The 22,802-nt window shown below is 38.4% G+C and overlaps 1 protein-coding gene and 1 long non-coding RNA gene across 10 annotated transcripts in view; one reads left to right on the forward strand and one right to left on the reverse strand.

The window, feature by feature from the left end:
* Positions 1–22,802, forward strand: part of ANKFN1 (ankyrin repeat and fibronectin type III domain containing 1) — a 436,237-nt gene that overhangs the window by 373,325 nt on the left and 40,110 nt on the right. For all 5 annotated transcript variants that reach the window (XM_077164850.1, XM_077164848.1, XM_077164851.1 and 2 more), the window contains 5 exons: positions 646–753; positions 5,861–5,960; positions 6,275–6,407; positions 6,881–6,997; positions 14,528–14,743. In XM_077164850.1, coding sequence (XP_077020965.1) covers positions 646–753; positions 5,861–5,960; positions 6,275–6,407; positions 6,881–6,997; positions 14,528–14,743 — 674 coding nt within the window. The remainder of the gene's footprint in view (positions 1–645; positions 754–5,860; positions 5,961–6,274; positions 6,408–6,880; positions 6,998–14,527; positions 14,744–22,802) is intronic.
* LOC143687670 (uncharacterized) overlaps positions 1–22,802 on the reverse strand; it is a 177,454-nt gene that overhangs the window by 115,540 nt on the left and 39,112 nt on the right. The window contains exons 4-6 of one of the 5 annotated variants that reach the window (XR_013177628.1): positions 18,961–19,098; positions 14,122–14,250; positions 13,465–13,733 (exon numbers count right to left, since the gene is read on the reverse strand). The exons of 3 other annotated variants lie outside the window; for them this stretch is intronic. This is a non-coding gene — a long non-coding RNA (uncharacterized LOC143687670). Of the gene's footprint in view, positions 1–13,464; positions 13,734–14,121; positions 14,251–18,960; positions 19,099–22,802 lie in introns of those variants that run through there. One more of the 5 variants, XR_013177629.1, reaches the window with a different exon arrangement.

The following is a 22,802-nucleotide window of genomic DNA, read 5'->3' on the forward strand; positions in this document are numbered from 1 at the left end:
GCTAATACTGTATATTTAGAGACTGAGCAGACAGGGTGGTTGGTGGCTCAGAGTATGTGCAGGGGTTACTGTGCCAGCTAACCAAAGCAGACATTCATTAGAGTAAAATGTAGATTTCCATTTCTTGGCATCTGACAGAGGCTCTTTCCTTGGAAAGAAATGTCAATTTGGCCAAAAGTGTGAAACCTACAGTAAAAGCATTGGGACTGTGGATTTCATCTAGTCCGTACATTCCCAACCCTTTCTTTCCTACTGTGGAAATCCAGTTGAGACTTGGGGTGCTGAGTGGGGAGGTGGCCCAGGAGCTGCTTAGGACATGGGATGCTTAAAAGGAGCGCAGGGCACTAGGAGGTTGGGGGAGAAGAGATTTGAACTCCCAAATTTCCTAGTGTCTTTTGGCTTCCAGTGACCATTTTCTCTTGCCCTGGAACTGCCCAACACAAGAAACCAACCACAATTACTGTTTTGCACAAGGCCCTGAACAATAGCAGCTTCCAAACAGCTGGCATTGCCTGAGAGCTCTGCATGTGCCAAGGGCTCATCCAGAGGCTGTGGGTAGTATGAGCAAAACTCTCATCTCAGGCAAGCCAGAGAACAGGCCTCCCCTGCCTTAAAATTTCACTGTTTGTTTCTTTTGTTCAATAGACTGGAAAGACTATGACGACAGAGAGCCCAGGCACAAGGGACAGAGTGAAGTTTTGGAAGGTCTGCTGCAGCAGGTCCGAGCCCTTCATCAGCACTGCAGTTGCCGGGGTAAGGATAAAAATCTGTGCTGGGCCATCGGCTGAGGTCTTAGTGGCGCCGGTAATTTTAGCAGTTTCCTAACTGGGTCATACCTTCTCATTCATCAGGGAGAGAGAGAGATATTAATATTTGTACATCTGGAATCACTTTACAATGCTATCTTGCTTTAACCCTTAAGAAGAGACTTCCCTCCCTCCTCTCTTTCTCTTACATCCTCTCTGCATACGAACAGTTAGAATACAAGCACAAGAAGAACAGCAGCTGCCATTAGCTCCCTTCTTTTTGAATTGTTCCTTCACAAAGCTCCTCAGTGGTGCTGGGCTTTTGGCATATTCTCCTTCAAATTTTTCACCTCCAAGGAAAATTCTCCAAGCCTCCTTGGGGGAGCTTAACCAGTCACAACAACAATAGTAATAAACCCTCATATATATTTACAATATAGTTTCTAGTGCATTTTCAGAGCCAATATCTCCTTTTCTTCCTCATTTTGGCAATTACCAGAGTAAAATGATTTACCCAATATCACAATGCCAGGAAAATACAGAATCAGAACTCCAACCAGGGGTTTTTGGCTCCCTTCCTGCCACACTTCATTTTTGTCTCCCACCCTTATATCAGAAGCAGGGCTCTGAATTTTAATCTCACCCTGAATTTTAATCTTCCCCTGCAGTATTGCTTAGGGGAAAGCAGAGCTTAGCTTCTCTAGACCTCAACAACTATACCTAGATATATCTCTGAAAAACTTTTTGAAAAGCTTCTCTTCTACTTGAGATTTTCAGATGGGTCTGGGTCAGCTCTTCGATCGGTGTAATGATTCGTGGAAGAGGCACTTAGTTTTATTTGGAGAATTAAAGCCTCCATAAAGTTTTCATTTTTCATGCTCCTTCATCCATCAGATCCCCAACTGCAATGCACTCTTTAGCTTCAGGGCACTGTTAAGCCAGCTGGGTGAGAAATCCACAGTTGAAACTAAGAGATGCTGAGTTTTAGTGAGGTGTAAGAATATCATACTTAGCATTAGCAAGAAGTTGTTCCCAATTCCTATATAACTATGGCAACAGAGCCCTTCAGAAGGATTGGCTAGGAAAGCGGACAAGTGTTTGCAAGAAAACAAAGTTCTTCTAATGAATGGTTCACTAGGAGATGTAAATATGTGTGTTGATGCTTGAGAAGGAAACCTAACTGGGATTTTCATTACCAGACCTCTAGAAAGACTTTCCCCAGACCAGGCCCTCCATCATTCCACACAGACTCAAGTACACTCAGTTATTCGGGACTTATTTAACCAGACCTGGTGTTAACCATGCTCCTTTCTCTTGTAGTTTACCCAGCCATTCCCCTGCCTGTTAGGTCTATATGGTAGGCAAAGCTAATAAAGTAATTGGATCAAGCCAGACGATTCTTTGCAATTCAGAAGCCACTTTGTATTTGATATTTACTGGATGGGTTAAGTTAAAACTACTCATTGAAAATGAGGGATTTGGGGTATATTCTCTGAGGATTTACATGTTCTCCCCATTACTGTCCAATAACAAGAAATGTTTGTCTAGACAGCCCAAGTTTTTCTATAGTTTTCATTCAACTTTCCTCAAGGACATGCTTTCCCACACAAACAGAGAAGTAAATATGCACATAATACAAGATATAAGGTATAAGATAGAACTTGCCAAAAAGGCGGGGTTTTTTTTTCTTTTAATTTTGAAATGTACTCAGGTACTTACACACTACCCTAAGTGTGTTTCCAAGAACACGGGTCCTATAAGTTGCTCAACTGAGAAAGGTTCTCTAGTCAAGTAAGTTTAGAAAATGTTGCATTCTATATTCCTTTCTCAGAAACACACAGTAGACATTGGAAATATTAAAAACTCTGAGAAATCATGCAATGAAGAGACATATTTGGGTAACCAAGCATTTTCCAAATTTATTTGACCATGAGAAACTTTTTTCACAGAGTTAGTATTCGAAGGCACAAACTTTGGGAGCTGTGAAACTAAAATATCCCAAGATAAAAACAAATGACCTCATGCAAAAGGGAAATAATTCTACGATGATATAAAACTCTTAGTCTAAGAGGTTAAATTAAGGATAATATAGGTATTGCATAGTGAGAACTTAAAAATTGTTATTTAAAATACTCAACTACTTTGATATTCTGTGTGGTTTATTAGAGTAATAAACCTTTACAAACTTTAAAATCAGGGGAAAAAATTATTGTAAATACCAATTCTACCACTTATTAACTGTGTATCTTTGGGGAAATAATTTAACCTCTCTGAATCATAGCTTCATCCATAAAATTTGGATAATAATATCTATCTTGCAGGGTTGTTCTGAAGATTAAATTAATGAATTAATTCATTAGCAGACTGAATATCTAAAGATGTATTTATTCTATATTTAGTCAAGAACTTGGATAGGTAAATAATGTATGGTAAAAATAATTTTTGTGCAGATTTTGAAAGCATTGCTTTATTCTTTTCTAGTTTTCAGTGCTGAAGAAGTCTGATAGCATTCTGATCCCAAAGTTTTATATGAAAACTCATTTTTTCCCTTTCTGGAAGATTTTATGTTTTCCTTTTGTCCTCAATGTTCTAAAATTTCTTTGTAATATGTCTTAGTGTGGCTCTATTTTTGTTTCTTTTGCTAGACACTTCAGAAGCCTTCTCAACATGGAAACCTAAAGCCTTCAATTATGAAACATTTTCTTAAATTACTTCTTTCACTCCTTTCTGTTCTCTCTTAGAAGAACTCCAGTTATTCAGACATTGAACCTCTAGCCCTTAAGTTTCCCTTTTTTTTTTATTAAACCTCTTCTACTTTCCATCTCCCTATCCTTTTGCTCTAACTTTTAGGATATATCCTCAATTTTATTTACTAAGCCTTCTATTGGGTTTGTCAGTTTTTTAATAACATTTCTTATTCTCAACTCTTTCTCTTTTTTTCTTATTATTCCTTTTAAAGATTCTTATCCATTTACAAGGGTACAATATCTTCTTTTATCTGTCAGGACATTAATGATAGGCTTTGTTTCATTTCATATATTCTTTTTCAACATAGTCTCTCTTCCTTCTAAATTGTTCTTTTGTTTAATTTTATTATTTTTATTTTTGGCCTCTGTCTTTCATGATAGATGCTTTTCTCAACTGTCTGGTGATTCTGGATGTAGGCTCAGATTTAAGAGAAGGGCACTAAGTACATATTGGAAAACTCTAAGCACATGGATAGTGCTCTTTATTTATAGGCTGAACTGGAGAGTTATCTGGCCTGTTCTTTTCTTTCAGAAACTCTCACTCTCAATATCTTAGGGTATTTTCTCTTGGGCTGATCAGTTCTCTGGAAAAGTTTCTTCCAGTATCCTTCCAGAGGACATATGTTTGGGTGCCAGGGTTCTGAAAGCCCAGTGTTCTGAGAGCCCAGGGGAAACACCCACCGATTTTGGGTAAAGTATCACCTCCCTTCCCAAACCCATTTTTAACTGTATGTGGTATCTCCCACTGCAGAAACCTCTATTTTTATGCTTTCCAGAAAATAAGCCAATACGTCTTTTCTAAAATGGAGAAGGGGTATTTGTCCAGCTATACAGAATTAGGGAGGTGATCTAGAATCTGACTGCTTTCAACAATCCTCTTGATTTTAGTGCCCCTCGCCCCACATTTCCAGAAGGATGTGGTGGCCAAGAAGTGAATCACATTACTTCCCAGCTTTCTCCACTGCTGACTTAGTATTCATCCTGTTCGGGTCTGCTAAATCCATCTGTCCATCTGTTTTCCAGACTCCAAAATTTATTTCTTTTGTTTGCTTTCCCATCTCTTTGTCTTTATAGATTGATATTGTTTCCTTTTTAAATATATCTCATTACTCTGGTTTTAGTGAGGTTTTAGTAAACAGTGGTATGGAATGAATATGTTTAATATGCTACCTTTAAAGGGAATACTAGCAGCATCATTTTCACGTAGGGTATGACCAGTCAAATTCACGTTCAAAAAACACGTTCATTTTCAGAAAAGAAAGTGCTTTTGCTTTGTTCTGCCAGGGATAATCATTCACAGCACAAGCTTGAAGTTGGCATGAATGCTTGAGTCTGTCAGTTCATGCCCAATGCTCCTAGAGGATCATAGGCAGAGGCACAGTGGGTCACAGCCATGAGCCATCCTCCCAGGTTTCTACGACTAACAGCAATGATATGGACCATGTTCTCATCTCCAGTGACATGTCTGTCAAAATTTGGTGGTCACATCAATAACCTCAGCTTCCCTTCATTATATAGAAAATGAAAGGGGTCTCGATGATCATCTAGTTCAGCTCCATAGAGCATTGTTTGCAAAGACTTACTGTTGTAGGAAATCTAGTATTTTTATTAGCAAGAGCCCCAGACTGTAAATTGAAGAGCAGAACAGAAGCAATGGATGATCTGCTCACCACTGCAGCCAGTGCACAGTGTTGTGTCCCAAGAAATGTCTGTTTAGTAAATGAATGAAAGAATGTCTCCATTTTTCCATGTTGCCTTCTTATCTGGGGCAATTTATTCACCATGTCTGCCTCAGTTTCTTTTTCTGAATAATGAGGATGATAAACATACCTCTCCCTGCAACTATTATTTAAGTCAGCACATACACTGGAAAAACTGTTGCAGAATGCAATGGAATGATATTGATAGGGAAAGGGATTTTTTCTATCCTCTAAAATTCTGTAATGTGCTAATATTAATTTTGTAATAAAAAAATTTAATGGTATACGTAGACTAATAAGGAGAATTTTGCCAGCAATGACAAGTGCGTGAATATTAAAAGGCAATGGGAGGGGGAGGAAACAGAAAGGAAAGAGGTTGATTCCATTTCTCTTTAACCTACCTTATAATACAATACTCATCCTGAGATTATAAAGAGAACACCTAAGTGATTTCCCCTGGAATTATAAATATTTCTCATCTCCAACTTTTTTTGAGGAGCTGGCATCTCAAGGTACAAGAGCTTCTTGTCGGAATGAATGAACTGAATCCTCCATGAAGCTGAGGATATGTGATGCTGAGGGGACAGAAGAGGGGAAGGCAGGTAGGTGGGAGGTAGAAAATGGAAATTTTCATCTGCCAAATGCAAAATTTTTTCCTTTATTCCAGAAAGTTCAAAATTTCAAACCACGGGCCGCAAGCAGTCAGTCTCAAGGAGCTTGAAACACCTATTTCATTCCTCAAACAAGTTTGTGAAGACCTTAAAACGGTGGGTTCTATGTAGTTTTTCCAGAAAGTCTTAACTTCAGAGATTAGCTGGTTTGGGTTCTGAGTGGAAAGTTGGTGGAAGTTTCTTTTGTTTTGAACAGAGTAAAATCCACTTTTCTCCTCAGAATCTGGGCAAGTTAGTAATTTCTCAGAGAATTCTCATCAGTGAATTTGTAATACTCAGCAGGAATAATTAATGCTCTTGGTACATTGTAAATTATCTTTTACTATAAGCAAAAAAACTTTTTTCCCGAGACTCGGGCTTAGTAAAGTAACTGGGTGAGGACAATTTTTTATTTTGCTTTTTCTTTTTAGGGGACTCTACATTGCTGTTATATTTTATTACAAAGACAATATGTTAGTCACCAATGAAGATCAAATACCGATTGTTGAAATAGATGACTGTCACACCAGTTCAATTACACAAGACTTTCTGTGGTTCACGAAGGTATACTGAGTTCTGATTTCATTTTTCCCCCACTTGGCATTGATGTTACTGCACATAAATCTCTGCTGAAAATTTAGTTGAAGGGTCTACAGTGATCAAAGTATTGGGGTGGGAGTAAATTATCGCAAAGGTCCTTTTCAGCCCTAATATACCCATGCCATAAAAAACTGCAAAGTAGTGTCCACACTACATTTTCAAAGCAAAGAAGCTTGCACCCTGTCAGATTGTGTCTCCACTATTCTGAGTTATGGGACCTTTTGGCAAAGACTAAAATGTGGGGTTGACTGTTTCATTAACATTCAGATCTTTTTCCAATTGGACAGAGATCAAAAAGTTGTTTTGCATGTATCTGAAAATGGACTGGAGAACAAACATCAGGGGTCAGGTTTCCTTCTCCCTACTTTGCTTTGATGCCACAACCTAAATCATGTACTGGCTTGGACAATGATACGACCTCGTGACTTCTTTTGCAGCTGTCTTGTATGTGGGAAGATATAAGGTGGTTGCGGCAAAGTGTACCCATCTCCATGTCCTCCTCCACGGTCCTGCAAACTAGGCAGAAGATGCTTGCAGCAACAGCCCAGCTACAGGTGAGGGGCCAGGCTTCCACCCAGACCCCCACGGAAAGTTTAGAAAAACATGATCAGTTCAGTCACCAATCCCATCACTCTCCTAGAAAGAAAAAGGGTAGGCTCTTTCTTCCTGCAGATCCCTAGCAGGTGAAGGCTTCTTGGACAGTTTGAACTGCACACCTGGTCAGATAGGGAAACTGTGCCTTTGGCAATCCCCTTAAAGATAAACAAGGATCTCTCTTGACAAGTCCAGGAGTGATCACTAAACAAGTAGTGATAAGACATGAATTCCAAATTTGATATTCAACAATAAACTCATTTCCCCTGTCTGCTCCTGAGTCTCATCACTTGAAAAACAAGAAGAATTCCACCAGATTACTGGAAGAACCCTCGGTTCTCTATCATCCTATGCAACCATACATGGAGATGGAGAAAGAAACCAGTATATATGTAAAGGAGTTTCTTGACTTGATGCTTTTGATAAAGCACAGATATTTGCATACATTTTTGCTTGTTGCTCTTTTTTAAACTCTTAAAAGTTTACCTTTAATTCTGAAATTATTAATCCTTCCTTACTATCAATCCAATTAGATCAGGTTCCCAAGCCGTGCAAGAATCTATATAGCTTACAGAGCTCCTCTTAGAAATGGCATTGAATTCTAGCCAACCTCTTCGGGGTTTTCCTCTCATTATTTTCTGGTATTACGTAAATTTGTGTTTCTTGGCACAGAAAATCATCTGCTACATGTAATAGGGGTCTTCATGAAATCACTAAAGCCTTTATCAGGAATGAGTATCTACCTACAAAGCTGTCAGTTACATCAACCCCAGGAATCTGCATACCAGGAATCTAGGTAATCTGTCTTTGGACAGGCCAGACCGGCCAAGGCATAAAAACAGGGTCATTATAATACAAAAATATTTTTATAGCTCAACCCCCATCTCTAGTTGGAGGAACTTCATTTCTTGAACTCATAAATAACAATAACAAAAATAATAACTATTGTTGCTGTTATTATTATTTATTTCCAATTAATTCTGAAAGTAAACTTCAATCCTTCTGTGTAGACTACATTTCATAGGTAATTTACTGCACTGTTTTCAGCAGTCTCAGTGGTTTCAGCAAACAGTGCTCTCCATTTTGACTCAGAATCTTGAGTGAGAATCTCTTTCAACTCAAAAAAATTCTTGGAACTGAGCCAAGATGACTGTGCTGAATTCAAACCACACTTCCTTTTCATCAGTGACCCACTTGCATTAGACCAAACTATTGTTCTTCAAACTGTTCTTCCTTTAGGACAAAGTTCATTCCTGGAAGGATCCTTGATCCCTTATAACATTCTTTCCCAGAAAACTCAGATCCCTAAGTAGACCCTCCCAGTAGCCCAGTATACAGCCCAAGAGTGCCTACACCATAGGTTGAACAACCTTAGAATTTCAAGTGGGGCTCTTTTTTATATATGTTCAGTTGAGGTTTCCTAGAACATCTTCATTTAAATCATCAGTCACCGCTAGAAGGATCACATGTTGCTTGGAAGCCAACCAGTGCAGTTAGACAATGCAGGTCTAGAGGGGAGCCGTGATGGTCAGTGTGCTTCACTCAAATACTCTGACTGCAACAGCTCTTGACTTTCCTTTGCCCCAAGTCTACTGACTCCACCACTTTTCATAATCCATCAATTCCCTCTGCATTTCCCTCCTTGTCCAGCTTAGATTCCTTGGGCCAACATAATCACTCCCTTGCAAATATCCTAAATTTTCTTAGCCACTATCTTCCTCCATATTATTGATTTAGCAAAACCCCATGGCTGGTTGCATTCAACTTGTCCACACTGGAGTAGTTTCACATTGCCTTGGAGAAAATGTCACCAAAAAATAAAGGGCTGACTGGTTTTAGGTTAAATGCATGATACAATTCTCACATGTAATGCTATCTAACAGCTTCATTCATTTCTTTACTAAATTTGTTTCCCCACACTAGAAGGCAACAATTTAAAACTTCCATCTCCCACATCCCTTCCCCTAACTCCTACTGTCCATCCCTACCATAAGCGATACCTTCACTATGTAATTCACTAAAAAATAAATGGGAATTAATTATTTTTTCATCACCAAATTTACAAATCTTCTTGTGTTAACCCCATCTCCTCCTTCCATCCTACTGATCCAAAAAATAAAGTTTCACTCACTCTACCAAAGGCTCATCTCTCTATATGTGCTCTTGGTCCCATTTCTTCTCTATCTTTATTTTAAAATGCTCAATTCTCTCCAGTTTAACCTCCCCCTAAATCCTTCCTTTGATTCGCATGCCTCTTCAGCTACCAAACTATCTCTCTACTCCTCCCAGCACCCAAATTTGTAGAAACAGTTGCCTACATTTCTCTTTATTCCTTATTCCCTCACCTCCCATTCAGTTCTCATTCCTTCCTTTCTTTTCCTACCACCTGGCCCACAAAACTGTTCTCTCTAAGGCTACCAGTGGACTTATCATGATAGCAGACTTAAGAGGCAGACTTAACATGACGCTGATGAAGCCTGCACTTCAGGAACTTTCACTTACATCAGCCCCTATAAGTATAGAAATTGTCCAGGGTTTTAGGTGGGAAAGGTTGCAGTCAGGAAGTATTACTGGTAAATTACCAAAGGAAATATTAAGGGGAAAAGGGGACGTGAAACTCCAAATACTTCAGTATTTAGGAGGGATTTCTTTCCTCATTCTAAATAAGTACTCACTTTAAACTTAATTTTATATTTGTAATTTTGTACTCTTTGTCTTAAAGAGGGCTCAAAAATAATACAGTTCAGGGCTCCACAAAACCTGAATCCATCTCTGCTGATGACTTGAGTTTCACTAACTCCAACGGACACTTTTAAGTCCTCTGCTCTACTGACATCTCCACAGCATCTGATACACTTGGTCTTCCTCTCCTTTTTAAAACTGCCCAGCCCCTGGCTTCCAGGACACCACACTCTCCTGATTTTCTTCCAACTTTCTGGCCTGTCTGTCTAGGTCTTCTTTATTAACTCAATGTTGCTTCCTCTCTTTAGAATCCTCTTCATTCACTTCTTTGTCTTGCTACTGCCTATAAATCCTTCAGCTCTTAGTTTTATTTTTATAATCGTGAAGGAGCCTTTCTTTGATATCCTGATGAAGTGAATCACTCCCATAATACTTTGTATTCTTCCTTCTGAATGGTGGTCATTATCCCCTTTAGTTAATTATTTGTATCATTATATGTTTAGTGACCCACTGGACTATGAGTTCTTGAGCCTAATCACCACTCTATCCCCAATGCCTAGCACATGGAAGACCCTTAGCAAGTACTGATGGGATGAAAAAATGTATTTGCTAATCTAACCCCATGTACCCCAAAGGTCACACTTCAGGGAAATTCTTTCTAACCCAAGGGAAAAGGGATCACAGATATGTGCCTCACGTACTGGTTTCCACCTGGACAACCACCTCAGCTCCATCCCTACTTGGTAAAAGAGTCTCCTAGTGCTAAACAGCTACGCTTTATAGGGTCCCAACAAATACCTCAGCACTGCTGTGCTTTCCCTTCTCTTCTTCAAATTTGGATTTGCCTGACTAAATAATAGAAGTGCTTTCATTTTTTTTGTAGGACATACTCCCCAAACTACTTGCTAATCTTTAGAATGCCTTAAAATATTGAAACCACCTTTTTTGTGGGGACAGTGCAGAAAATAATTTTTCAGAAGGGGAAGAAAAATTGGGGGAAATGGATACATATTTAATATTTTAGTCTGCTTTATTAATCTAACATTTTTTTTTACTATGTTCTAAGGAAGGTAAAAATTGATTACATATAGCTTGATTGGCATCAGTCACATATAAATCCCATATGTTGGTTTATCTCTGGTACATCTCATTTTATTCTCATTTCCTTTCCAGTCCCAATACCACTGCCTCATTACTCCAATTACATCAAAAACCTCCAAAGTCATCCCTCTGCCTCCAGTCTTAGCACCCTCTAATCTGTTCTTCACACCCCTGTGGAGTAGGCATCCAAACGATTCTGACCATGTCATTCCCCATTTATGTTCTTTCAATAACAGCCCAGATAGTTTATCAGGGCACACATCAGGACTTTCATCACAATCTTTCTTCTCTCCCCCCATCCCTGTTTCCATAGCACCTGACTTACCTTTCTCACAGGGCAAACCAACCCATGTGCAATATGTGCCATGTTTTCTAGTTTCTGCTCTATAGTGACATCCTTCAATATATAATAATAATAGCAGAACAGCAGCTTCATTTGTTTAATGGACCAGGTGCCAGGCACTGAGCTAAGGACTTTACAAACTTTATCCCACTGAATCTTCACTTAATGAGAAAGGACTGTTATTAATATTCATTTAACTGATGGTACAACTGAGGCCTGAAAGATTAAATAACTTGCACAAGAGCACACAAATAGGAAGTAGCAGGGTCTAGATTCAAATCCAGATATAGCTAACTCCAAAGCCTGCATTCTTCCCAAAACTTCATCTTATTTTGTTTTAATTTACAAAAATTTTACAAAGAAGAAAGTATCCATTTTATAGTTTAAAAAAAAAAGTAGGAGTCTATTTGGCATCATTTGGAAACTATTTAGGAGAAGCAACCTTAAATTTTTTTTGAAAGAAGGTGAGGGGTGTGTTAATTAACTAATATTACCTAGTCAGGAGGACACAACATTTGGATAAAATGTTCCAAATGCCAGCATTTAGATAAAAAAATTAAGATGAAAAAGTTTATAAGTGGCCCAAGACCCCAAATTGTTTCTCTTTCTCTTAGGAAAATGGCAAAGGCCCTAAAAGGCAGCAGTGCCCATTGCTCTTTTATTGACAGGTGTCTGAACTATTAATCCTTAAAATACAGTAATAATCTGATACTACAGAAGGTTACATTAAACCTTCCTCCTACATGGCTTTTAGAATGAGTGTTAGTGAGTAAAAGCCAGATAATTTATGAATACTGTTACTTTTTTCATTCCTCAAGGGTAAATAAAAAATGGCTTTCCCAAAATTTTACTCTTCTTTTCCAGTACTTCATATCCCTACTCTGGACATTCTTCAACTTCCCATGCCACAGCTGAGTAAAGGTCTCTAAACAGGGCCTCTGTCTCGGGCTCACTGACAGTCCTGTGATTTGTTCTAGTTATGACCTCAATGCATTCTTGTTAGACATCAGGTAACTCTTATTCCTCCTTACCCTCAGGATCGGCGGGTGTTCAGATCTCTAACCTTGATTACATAGCATGACTGTGGTCCTATATCCCCCGGATAGTGGCGCAGTGTGTTTTTCCTTTGGACCCTAAAGACCCCTGAATATCTCTCCAAGGAACATGGTTGTGATTTATTTTCCCAAGGATGCTCCCCATTTAAAATGGGCTCGCCCAAAAGCTAGCTACCCAGCCTAATTTGGTGTGAATCAAGAATTTCAGAAGAATTTAGTGTTTCATTGCTCAGACCATTAGTTAACATGCCCAAAGCTGACAATGAGCCACTGATAACTCTAATTAAATGAAATGACCACTTCAATCCATGTTTCCCCATCAGCTTTGGTCCAAAGTAAATCATGTTTTCTAAGGTCTTAATGCAGTGTGTTAGTTCAGTCAACAAAATGTTACTGAGCTCCTGCTAGATGACAGGCACTGTGCAAGGGACCCAGAGACACAGAAATGAAATAGTCACAATCTCATGATATGTACATCAATATATGCAGTAAAGGCAGAGATGTTCTAAGATAGAAATTTATACAGGAAGCAGTTGGGGATAAAAGAAGAGATGGTAAATTCTACCTGAGAGAGCTGGAAAAATTTTTACAGAGGAGGTGAAGCCTGGGCTGGGTCTTGAGAAAGAGTAAGCATAAGCCAGAGTAGGGTTCCAATTAGAGCACTAAAGAAAGCCCTAAACCTTACCTTATATCAGGCTTGAGAGTTAACAATGCACTTTCTCATGCATTATTTGGGGGATTTAATCCCCCAAACGCTATGAAGTAAGAATTAACATTGGGGATGACAGAGCTGAAAGGACCCTTAATTTCAGGTGATATAACTCCAGGCTAGAGAGGGTAAGTAATTTTTCAGAAGTCCTACAGTTAATGAATGACAGCCATCCTGAAACTCCACACCAGTATAAGTAAAGTCTTAATAGCAGTGGTGTACTGGTGCCAACTTGTGCTAGCTCAGGAGAGCCAAGTGTTAACTCTTCAAGAGTTTTGAAAGCCTGTTATTAAACCCTTGTTAGCTTGAAATCAGCTATGAAGGAAGTATTTACACCACAGAAATCAGCAAATGCTACAAATTAGGCTTCTTTTTTTTATTTCCAACACACTACCTTTGTATAAAACTGTAGTACTACATAGAGCTGCACTGAAAGGCCTTATGCAAGTTAACTTCTCTATGATTTAGAAGTCAACTATTGGAAAGGAATAATCTGATTGATCAGGCAATTTTATAAAATAATAATCCTGCCAAATTAATTTTTATAACGTGTCAATAGTTATTTATGAAATTCCTTACTTGTTATGTGTCCAGTCTCTGTGGGGAAAAAATAGAATGCTTAAGACACAGTCCCTACCTGTAAAGGAACATTCCAGTGTTTCATGGATGTGGGTATTAATCAGCTGGCTCATTCATTTTTAGGCATCCTTGTCACTTTTACTAATTCCACTTTTCTCTTTACTCTCATGCAAACAGGTCATCTAATCAGCATTGGTGTGAGCTCACAAAAATAACTGCTAGCAGCTCTAGGATGACAAAATTTATTTTACAAATTATAAATATAAAGCAAGAGGGGATTTGATTCTGTCCTTCCAGTGCTCTAGTTTAGAAATCTTCAAAACCTGCATATTTGTAAAATTCCTATTTATGTTAGTAACATCTAACAGGGATCCTCCCCATTTAATATGGCATCCTACCCTTCCTATCTTTCTCAAAGTATTATCTGCCTCAGGTGACTTAGATTATAAACAATTTTAACAAAATGTTAAATAAATAGAACCCCTGAAATGCAGATAAGTCAAACCAGGCCAATCTCCCAATTAAAGTAGCTTGAAGGGAAAGTGTAGTAAGTAAGTTGGGGACCTGTACAATGTGCTGCATTGTCAATTCACTTCTTCATTTTAAACAACCCACCTCATACTAGCTTACTGTAGATCTCTTGAAAACTCCACAAGCAGCATACTTGAAATATCAGGCATTTTTCTTTAAAACATCTGGGATTCTCTTCAAATACTGGTAATTGAGGTTTATATGCTGGTGTCTCTATATGGGGAAGAGATATTTACAGATATCGAATTTGCTTTTTAAAAAATATGATTTTTTGTGCCTTTTATTATAATCCTTTCAGGCAGATGGTGAAGACATTTTTGGGTTTTTTTTTTTTCTGTTAAGTACATTTCTATGTGCCACATATTTAGGTTTAAATATGAAAAAACAGCTTCTCAGAAACCTCAGATAATTATTCACACCATCTTTTGTTGCAGTGTGTGCATTTATCAGCATAATATCCTCTAGCTAGCAGTAATTTATTTGTTTCTAGAATTTACTTGGAACCCACAACTTGGGAAGAGTGTACTATGAGCCCATTAAAGACCGACATGGAAATACACTCATAGTAACCATCCGAGAGGTAGAGATGCTCTATTCGTTTTTTAATGGCAAATGGATGCAGATCTCAAAACTGCAAAGTCAGAGGAAATCTCTGTCAACACCTGAGGAGCCAACAGCTTTAGACATTTTACTGATAACCATCCAGGTATGTAGCCATTTCAATTTCCTGATATATTTTAAGTTCTAAACACACTTATCAAGGCTCTAGTTTTAGGATCCATTTACATATTCAGTGATGGAGTGGAGATGGTCCAAGGACAGTCTGCTTATTTTCCATGCACAGGAAAGATTCAGAAGTTAATCTGTCAATCTCCACATCTGATATTCATCAAGTACAAATAGTGGGCCCTCTGGCAATGTTACTGACCAATGAATTGAGACAAATAATCGAATAGGGGATCTACAGATAGTATAATCAAACATTAAACCAATATCTGAATGGACTACAATAATACATTTCTAAACCATAAAGTGACATATATACCTAGGTATATAATATATGACATTTTAAACAAAAACACTCATACATAATTACTCTTACTTATTCTTTACAATAATCCCAAGGGACAGACAGGCAAGATTCAGTTTTATATTACGAATGAAATAATTGAGGCTCAGAGAGGTTAAGTGACCTCAGAGAGGTTAAGAGTCATACAGATGGAGCTTTAGTGACGCTAACAAGGCGTATGCATCCGGCTCTTCACTTCCAAGGCCCTGGGAGGGATGCTAGCAATGTTGCATTCATCATTTTGTATATTTTCCAATTATTGTATCAGATTGAGGACCCACAAAACTTGGGTCTGTCCCTGGTCACACAGCTAGAAAACAGCAGAGAAGAGACTTGAATTCAGATCTTCTGATGGGAAGCCCAGGCTTCTTTCTGCTATGTTATATCACATTATGGGACAGGAGTTAGAGTTTTAGTGAATAAGGGATGAAATAAAGGATGAAAGGCTCACTTGAGTACCTAAGAGCCACCAAAATTCGAAATTCAGGAAGCATAGAACCAGGCAGCCTATTTTAGGTGGTAGCACCTAGACATGTCAGCACAGTGCCTCAGGTGTTCTTATATGAACATGGGCTTTGAGATGCTTCTTTCCCTCCATCCCTCCCTCCCTTTCTTCCTTTATAAAGCCTAGTGATGTGGATGAGTTGTCTAGAACTCTCCAGTTAGGTGGGAAAGCTGGCAAAAACATCTAAATTGAGCCCCTTGCAACCAGTGGCATTTATCCATTAAATAGCTGAACTGAAGTAATGGGAAAGGAAAGGTTCAGTCATATATAAATGAGCTAGATCTAAGCCTTGGCCCTAGTAGCCCTTCATGGTCACTATAAGTAGCTAAGTCACCAGCCCACAAACTTACTTTCATCCCTTATCGAGGGGCAGCTAAAACAATAATCTCACCTTTCCATTACTTGCACTGGCTCAAACCAGGGCAGAGTCCAGTCTATCAAAAGGTAAACTAATAATCAAAGCAAATACCTGTGGATTTAACTTTGCGGAATTTAGACTCATATGAAATTGATAGAGGGTATGTATAGACATATGAAGACGGATATGAAGACGGTGGGGCAGGGAGCACAGATGCATTTGTGGCTCCCTTCTTCACTTTTTATAAGCAAGTGCTAAAAGAAACATTTTTTTAAGATATAATAAATTGGGCTTTTACAGGGTGACTAATACAATAATTCCCTATAGAGATAAAATGGACTCTGGGCTACCGTTGCTCCTAGAAACACAGTACAGGCCTCAGCATGATATAAGACCTCAATCTTACTAGACTTACTACATTAAAAATGTGTTACAGGTGCAGAAAAATTCCAATCCGGCTAAAGGTTGTTAGAGAGGGAGACTAAAAATAGAGACAGGATCAGGTTTCCACACAGATCCAAGTGGAAAATTTACCCCCACTGACAGGCACATTCCTGTTTGGTCTCATTCCCCACCCAACCCCCACCTTCCGTCCCTTTCTCCCTTTCTCCCCCCTCCCCACCTTTTCTCTCTCCTCTCCTTCCTACACAGGCCTTCCACTAGGAGTGGAAATGGGTAATAAACTACTGTAGCTGGTATCAATCAATCCTAGACTTAAGATTAGATTATGTCAGGATTTGGCCCCACCAAGTCAACATGAAGCTGAAGATAGGTCTTGATGTTTCCCTAAAGCAGATTGGGCAATCCCCACAATTCCAGGCCGCAAACCATTCAGAAGCAGTGGAGCAGCGACTACCAGCTTGACTAGAAGCCCTGGCTTCTTTCTGCTGCATCACGTCACATTGTGCGGCATGCTGTGGAATCAGGCTGACTGGGTCTGCATCCTGACTCTACCTTTCAAGCTGTGTGACTAGGGCAAGATGCTTCACTTCTCAGTCCTCTACAAAACGGAGACAATGTAGTATCTACTTCAGAGGGTTCTTCTGTAGATTAAATGAGTAAAGCATTTAGAAGAATGTACAAAGTGAATGCTCATAAATGGCAGTGATTTTTATCATTTCTTTCCCTAGAAAAACCCAAGCAATGTTAAAGCCTCCTCAGGATCACTGGGAAGTCTATTAGAAATAAGTGCCCCACCTCTTCAGATTACCAAACAGAATCTACATTTTAACAGGATCCCTAAGCAATAAATATCATATCTAGGTTGTTCCCATTTTCCTCAACTCAGATCACCATCGGTTCACATTTTTCTGATTTATATCCAGAAGCATGGCAGAAGGCCTTTATCACACAGCAAACAGCACTTCCCTCCTAAAGGCTCTAATTAGACATCTCTTTTCCTGTATTCCCATGACTCCCAGTCACATTCCTGCTCTTTCTACCCTCAACCCCTCAGGCAGCCTCTAGGAGGATCAAAAACTACAAGAATCAAGGAGGTTAATGGAAATGAGCCAATTGGACTAGACTTAAGAAATAACTGGATTCACATATAAATTTGTACATGTTGTTCATCATAACCGAAAAGTAGAAACAACCCAAATGTCTCTCAACTAATAAACAAGATGTGGTATAACCCTGCAATGGAATATTATTCAGCCATAAAAATAAATGAAGTTCTGATTCATGCTAGAACATAGATAAAACTTGTAAACATTATGCTAAATGAAAGAAGCCAGGCACAAAAGGTCACTGATTATATGATTCTATTTATATGTGAGGTCCAGAATACAGGTAAATCCAGTAGATAAAAAGATTAGTGGTCCTGGGGGAGGGAGAGGAGGCATTGAGGAGTATCTGCTAGTGGGTATAGGATTTCTTTTTGGGTGATGAAAATGTTCTGAAATTAGATTGTGGTTGCACAATCTTGTGAATACCACTGAATTCACAGTGTGAAAACCACTGATTTACATGCTTTAAAGGGACTGATTTTATGGTATGTGAATTGTATCTCCATTTTAAAAAAAGAAACACGTGGGAGTAGTAAGGACTGTGGTAGCCTGGAGAGCCTTTGTCCCATCTAAAGGAAAGAGCCCCTATTTTGCATCAGCTACCTGCATAGATGAAAGTGGTCCTAGGGTTAAAATGTTAACTGACTTTTAAAAATAAATTGAAATTCTGGAGTTTGTGTTTAAAAATCTTGTGGTTTTTAAAAGTTAGAAAATAATTCAGTAAATTTAAATTCTTTGCAGTCCACACAATCTTGGGCCCACAGAGACCACCAGCCGCCATTTTGTGACCTCTTCTATCCTGGACAATTCAGCTTCCATACACCATCAGCAAAACATAAACCCAGTAGCTATTGGAAAAGCAACTCTTCATTGTTTGCTAACAAGCTCTTTGGATATCTGACCAATGAAGAGAGGCTGGATATACATAACCTTATTAATCACTTTACCAGTGCTGCATATTCTCTCCCAGAGGCCCAACTCCAGACCCCTGCCACTTCTGGGCCTCTCACTTCATTTTTAATAAACATTTTTCCAGCACCAGCTAGGTGCCAGGCACTCTGCTAGGTGCTATAGGAAAAACAAATGAATAAGTCAAGGTCCCTGCTCTCAAGGAGTTCAGTCAAGGAAGGGAGACAGACTTGTAAACAAATCAAGGTAATACAAGGCAGAATTAAACCAGAGCCTGATAGCAGTACAAACGGTGTACTATGGAAGCATAGACAAAGCAGCCATTAATTCTGCCTGGAAATATCAAGGAAGGTGTTGCAGAAGAGGTGGCATTTGGCTGAGCTGTGAAGGGTAAGTTAAGTTCACCAGGTGGAGAAAGAGAGAAGAGAAGAAAGGAAGATATAAACTAGAGGGACTGGTGAAGAAAAGAAGCAGAAGCTGGAAAAGTAGATCTCACCATCCCTTGGGCCCACAGCAGACCTTACACAAGCCTTCTTGTAGCCTTAATCACACTGGGATAGAAAAACATGCTTACCTGCCTCTTTCACACATTGAAATCTGAGTTCCACGAGGGAAGGATCATGACTTTCATCTTTGTGTCATCAATATCCTAGCACAATGCCTGATACAGAGTATGTGCACAGTAGAAGTTGGTAGCACTTATAGAGCGAGTCTGTAAATCAATAACCAAAAGAAAGTTGGGATGTGTGGGGGAAAAGCATATCCATTTTGACTGGAGATAAGGAACGCTAAAGGACTGTAATAGAAGAGGCTAGAAATGCAGGCTAGGGATCAAAGAGGTAATACATAGGCCCGTGAGCATTTGATTTGGCCTGAGGAAGCCTCTCTACTGCCTTTCCGTTTATGTGACTGGGACAGCTTCTTTCTATTCATTGTGACTAATGAAGGATAAATGATTATGTAAAGGCAAGAAAATAAATAATAGGTGCTCAGTAATGATCTTTTAAAAAATTGAATGAAAGTGAATTACCCCATCTCAGAATGGTGTTGGTTTTTGTATAACCACAGTATGTTCCTGACTCATACTCTATTAGTGGTCAACTCTGACCCCACATGTTTTTCTGCTACACTCATACCCATCCTATATTTGTACTTTTGGATTTGAGTCTTTATAAGCACATTTTCTTATTAAGTTTCAACCTTAAGTATGATAGGCTTACTTTTCCAATGCAGAAGGTCATTCAAAGTTTTATTACTATTTTCCAGAAAATAAAAAATACACCAAATTTGGGATCCACAAATTTGATACACACATTCTTGATTTCTTTGTCTGGAACATCAATAAATAGGCTAGACAGACTGACCCTCAGGGCCAATCCCTTCTCAATATGTCTACTATTCCCACCCCACCTCCATCACCCACTAATTTTTAATCCAGATATTCTGCTTATTAAAGTAATGTAGTCGATACATTACTTTTCCCAAGCTATCTAATGAAAAAGATTACTGTAGAGATTCCTCTGGTGTGTGAATCCCATACTATTGCTGTTAGAAATTGAAATTGGCTGTATGATTTGCTCTTCATGAAGCCTTGGTGACTATTTAGTGTCTCAGGATTTCCTAAGTGACTTCAGGTTGATTGTCTGATGGTTCCTTATATTTTCTCCAAAGACCAATCACAGTTGGTGGTCTTTAATTACTAGGGTCATCCTACATTTCTCCCTTTCCTGTTTCAAAGATAGTCATATTTGCCCTTTTCTAGTCCTCTGGGACTTTTTCAGTTCTCCATGACTTCTCAAAAATAATGACCCATGAATCTGCTGCCACATCTGCTCGTTCTATCAGTTCCCCAGGGTGCATTTCATCGAATTCTGCTTTGAATATTTTTAGTTTGCCTCCTGTTATTAACCATTTCTCTCCCTTTGATTAATTGTTCATTTTCCAAAATTCCAACTTCAGTGAACAATCAGCTAGCTTACCCATGATAGTTCTTAAAAGACAGAATAGAAGACCTTAAAATTCCCAGCCTTATCTCCTGGTATTAATAAGAATTCCTTCTTTCTTGATCAAGAACTCAAAGTTTTCTCTGATCTGTTTTCTGCTAAATATCTTTCAAAAGTTGGTTAGTCTCCAGCATCAAGAGATTTAGAAAACCTTCTCAACCAAAAGGGGGAAGAGTGAAATGAGACAAAATAAAGTGTCAGTGGCTGAGAGATTCCAAACAGAGCTGAGAGGTTATCCTGGAGGTTATTCTTTCACATTAAATAGATATCATCTGTTTAGTTAAGGTGTAATGGAGAGGCTGGAGGGAACTGCCTGAAAATTTAGAGCTGTGCTCCAGTAGCCATGTTTCTTGAAGAAGACTGCATAATGACATAGCTTTCACAATATGACTGTGTGATTTCGCAATATGACTGTGTGATTGTGTCTGATGCTCCTTTCATCTACCTTATTGACAGACAAGTAAAACATATGGAATAAAAATAAATAATAGGGGGAACAAGTGTTAAAATAAATTTAGTAGATTGAAATGCTAGTGATCAATGAAAGGGAGGTGAAAGGGAGGTGTAAGGGGTATGGTATGTAGGATTCTTTTTCTGTTTTCTTTTTATTTCTTTTTCTGAATTGATGCAAATGTTCTAAGAAATGATCACGATGATGAATATGCAACTTTGTGATGAAAAAAAAAAGTTGGTCAGTCTCTACTTTTCTTCACATGGTAGTTAGTCAGGTCTTCCTCCCAACTGTAACCAACCTTATTTTGCCCCTCTTCTATTTCCTTCTGTTTTGGGGATCTGGCCTGATTTTCATATATTGTATACCTATTATATAAGGCAACAGTACTGGGTATTAAGGACATGACACAATAAAAAAACAAAGTCTTGCTGTTAATTTCATTGACTAGTTCAAGAAAAGATCATAAAAGAAGAAAAATACAAGTTGAGCACTCCTTCTTCTGTATATCTGCACTGATTTCAGTGTATTGCAATCTTTTGTTTTTATTTTTCTCAGCCTCCTCAAGAGGAGGGGTCATATCATGTTCACCTGAAACCCCAGTGTCTCCCATACTGCCTGACACACCACAGGAACTCAATATGTATTTGATAAAGGATGGGGCAGAGGACACAATGCATGATAATATGTGTACGATGTTGCCCACAATTCTACAAAGGAAGGATCACTCCTTCAGAGTATCACAGTCAGGGAAGATCTCATGCTCCTCTCTTTCATACAGAATTCTGTACAAATTTAACATAGCTGTTTTTCTTTTCCTCTTGCCTTCCCCACCTTTAATGATAGCGCTGATTCCTTTTATTTCTCATTCTACAGAAGCCAAGCTGAACTCTCACCTCTAGGAAACTTTCCCTTACAATCAATTTTATCAGTTACCTGACTAATCACTCCTAATCCTGCATCCCATCCCACCCCCTGCCCAAATGTTTAAAAAGTCTTACCTATAATGGGAGGGGGGGAGATATGTCTATATTTTCAATAACTCATTATCTGAATAGGTCTGTATTTCCCAATAATTTTTTATCTGAGGCCCTGCAGTTGTATACGGAAGCAAAAATTATAACCCAAATTGTTCACTAGAGAATTAGTGACCACATGTAAAACAAGACTCAGCTCAAATATCCTTCTCTGATTAGCTGGCACTTGCTATTGCACCAAAAACTTCCACAGTCTCTGCTGCTTGTGGAATGTGGTGAGGCAATGATACAATGCAAATTGAATGCAAATCTATTAAAAGATCAAATTTTAAATCTTGTATAAGATAGAGAATTTTGTGAAGTCGGTGAAGATGGTTCATATGCAAAGTCATCTACTGAGAATCTAGATAACAACTGAAAAACATAAAATTAACAGGGGTTTTATAAGAGAATAACTGAAATATCAAGAGTTTAAAAGATGTCAAGAAAAAAACATATGAAGCACTCAAACACTTCTGCAAAAATAATTCTTTTATATGAAAACTGTGAAAGTTAAATGTGAGGAATATCCTTTCGGGTATCATACAATTCAGTAAAAAAAAAAAATTAAGCCATAAGAGACATTTAATTCATTCCCTCTTTAGTCTCAAAATTAGTACATAATTATAATTACAACTTAAATGTATATGCAAAGATAAAATAAACCTATTGGCATTTTTTTTTCATTTTCCAAGATAAAAAAATCAATCAAATCTTTTAATTCCTAATTACTATAACATTTTGATCCCATTTTAACTGGTTTCACTTTAAATGGATTTTTACTGGTGCCAATTATCCTGAGATAATGAGGACTTCCTGCACAGGTTTGTCAGCTTTTATACTTGCAAATTTTTGTTCTCCCCCAACTAAACAATAAGCCCTCCAAGGACAAAAATTATGAACTCTGTTTTTCTTTATCACCCATCTTTACACCCAATTGCAACCC

The sequence above is a fragment of the Tamandua tetradactyla genome, chromosome 6, assembly GCF_023851605.1.
Source record: "Tamandua tetradactyla isolate mTamTet1 chromosome 6, mTamTet1.pri, whole genome shotgun sequence".
NCBI lineage: Eukaryota > Metazoa > Chordata > Mammalia > Pilosa > Myrmecophagidae > Tamandua > Tamandua tetradactyla.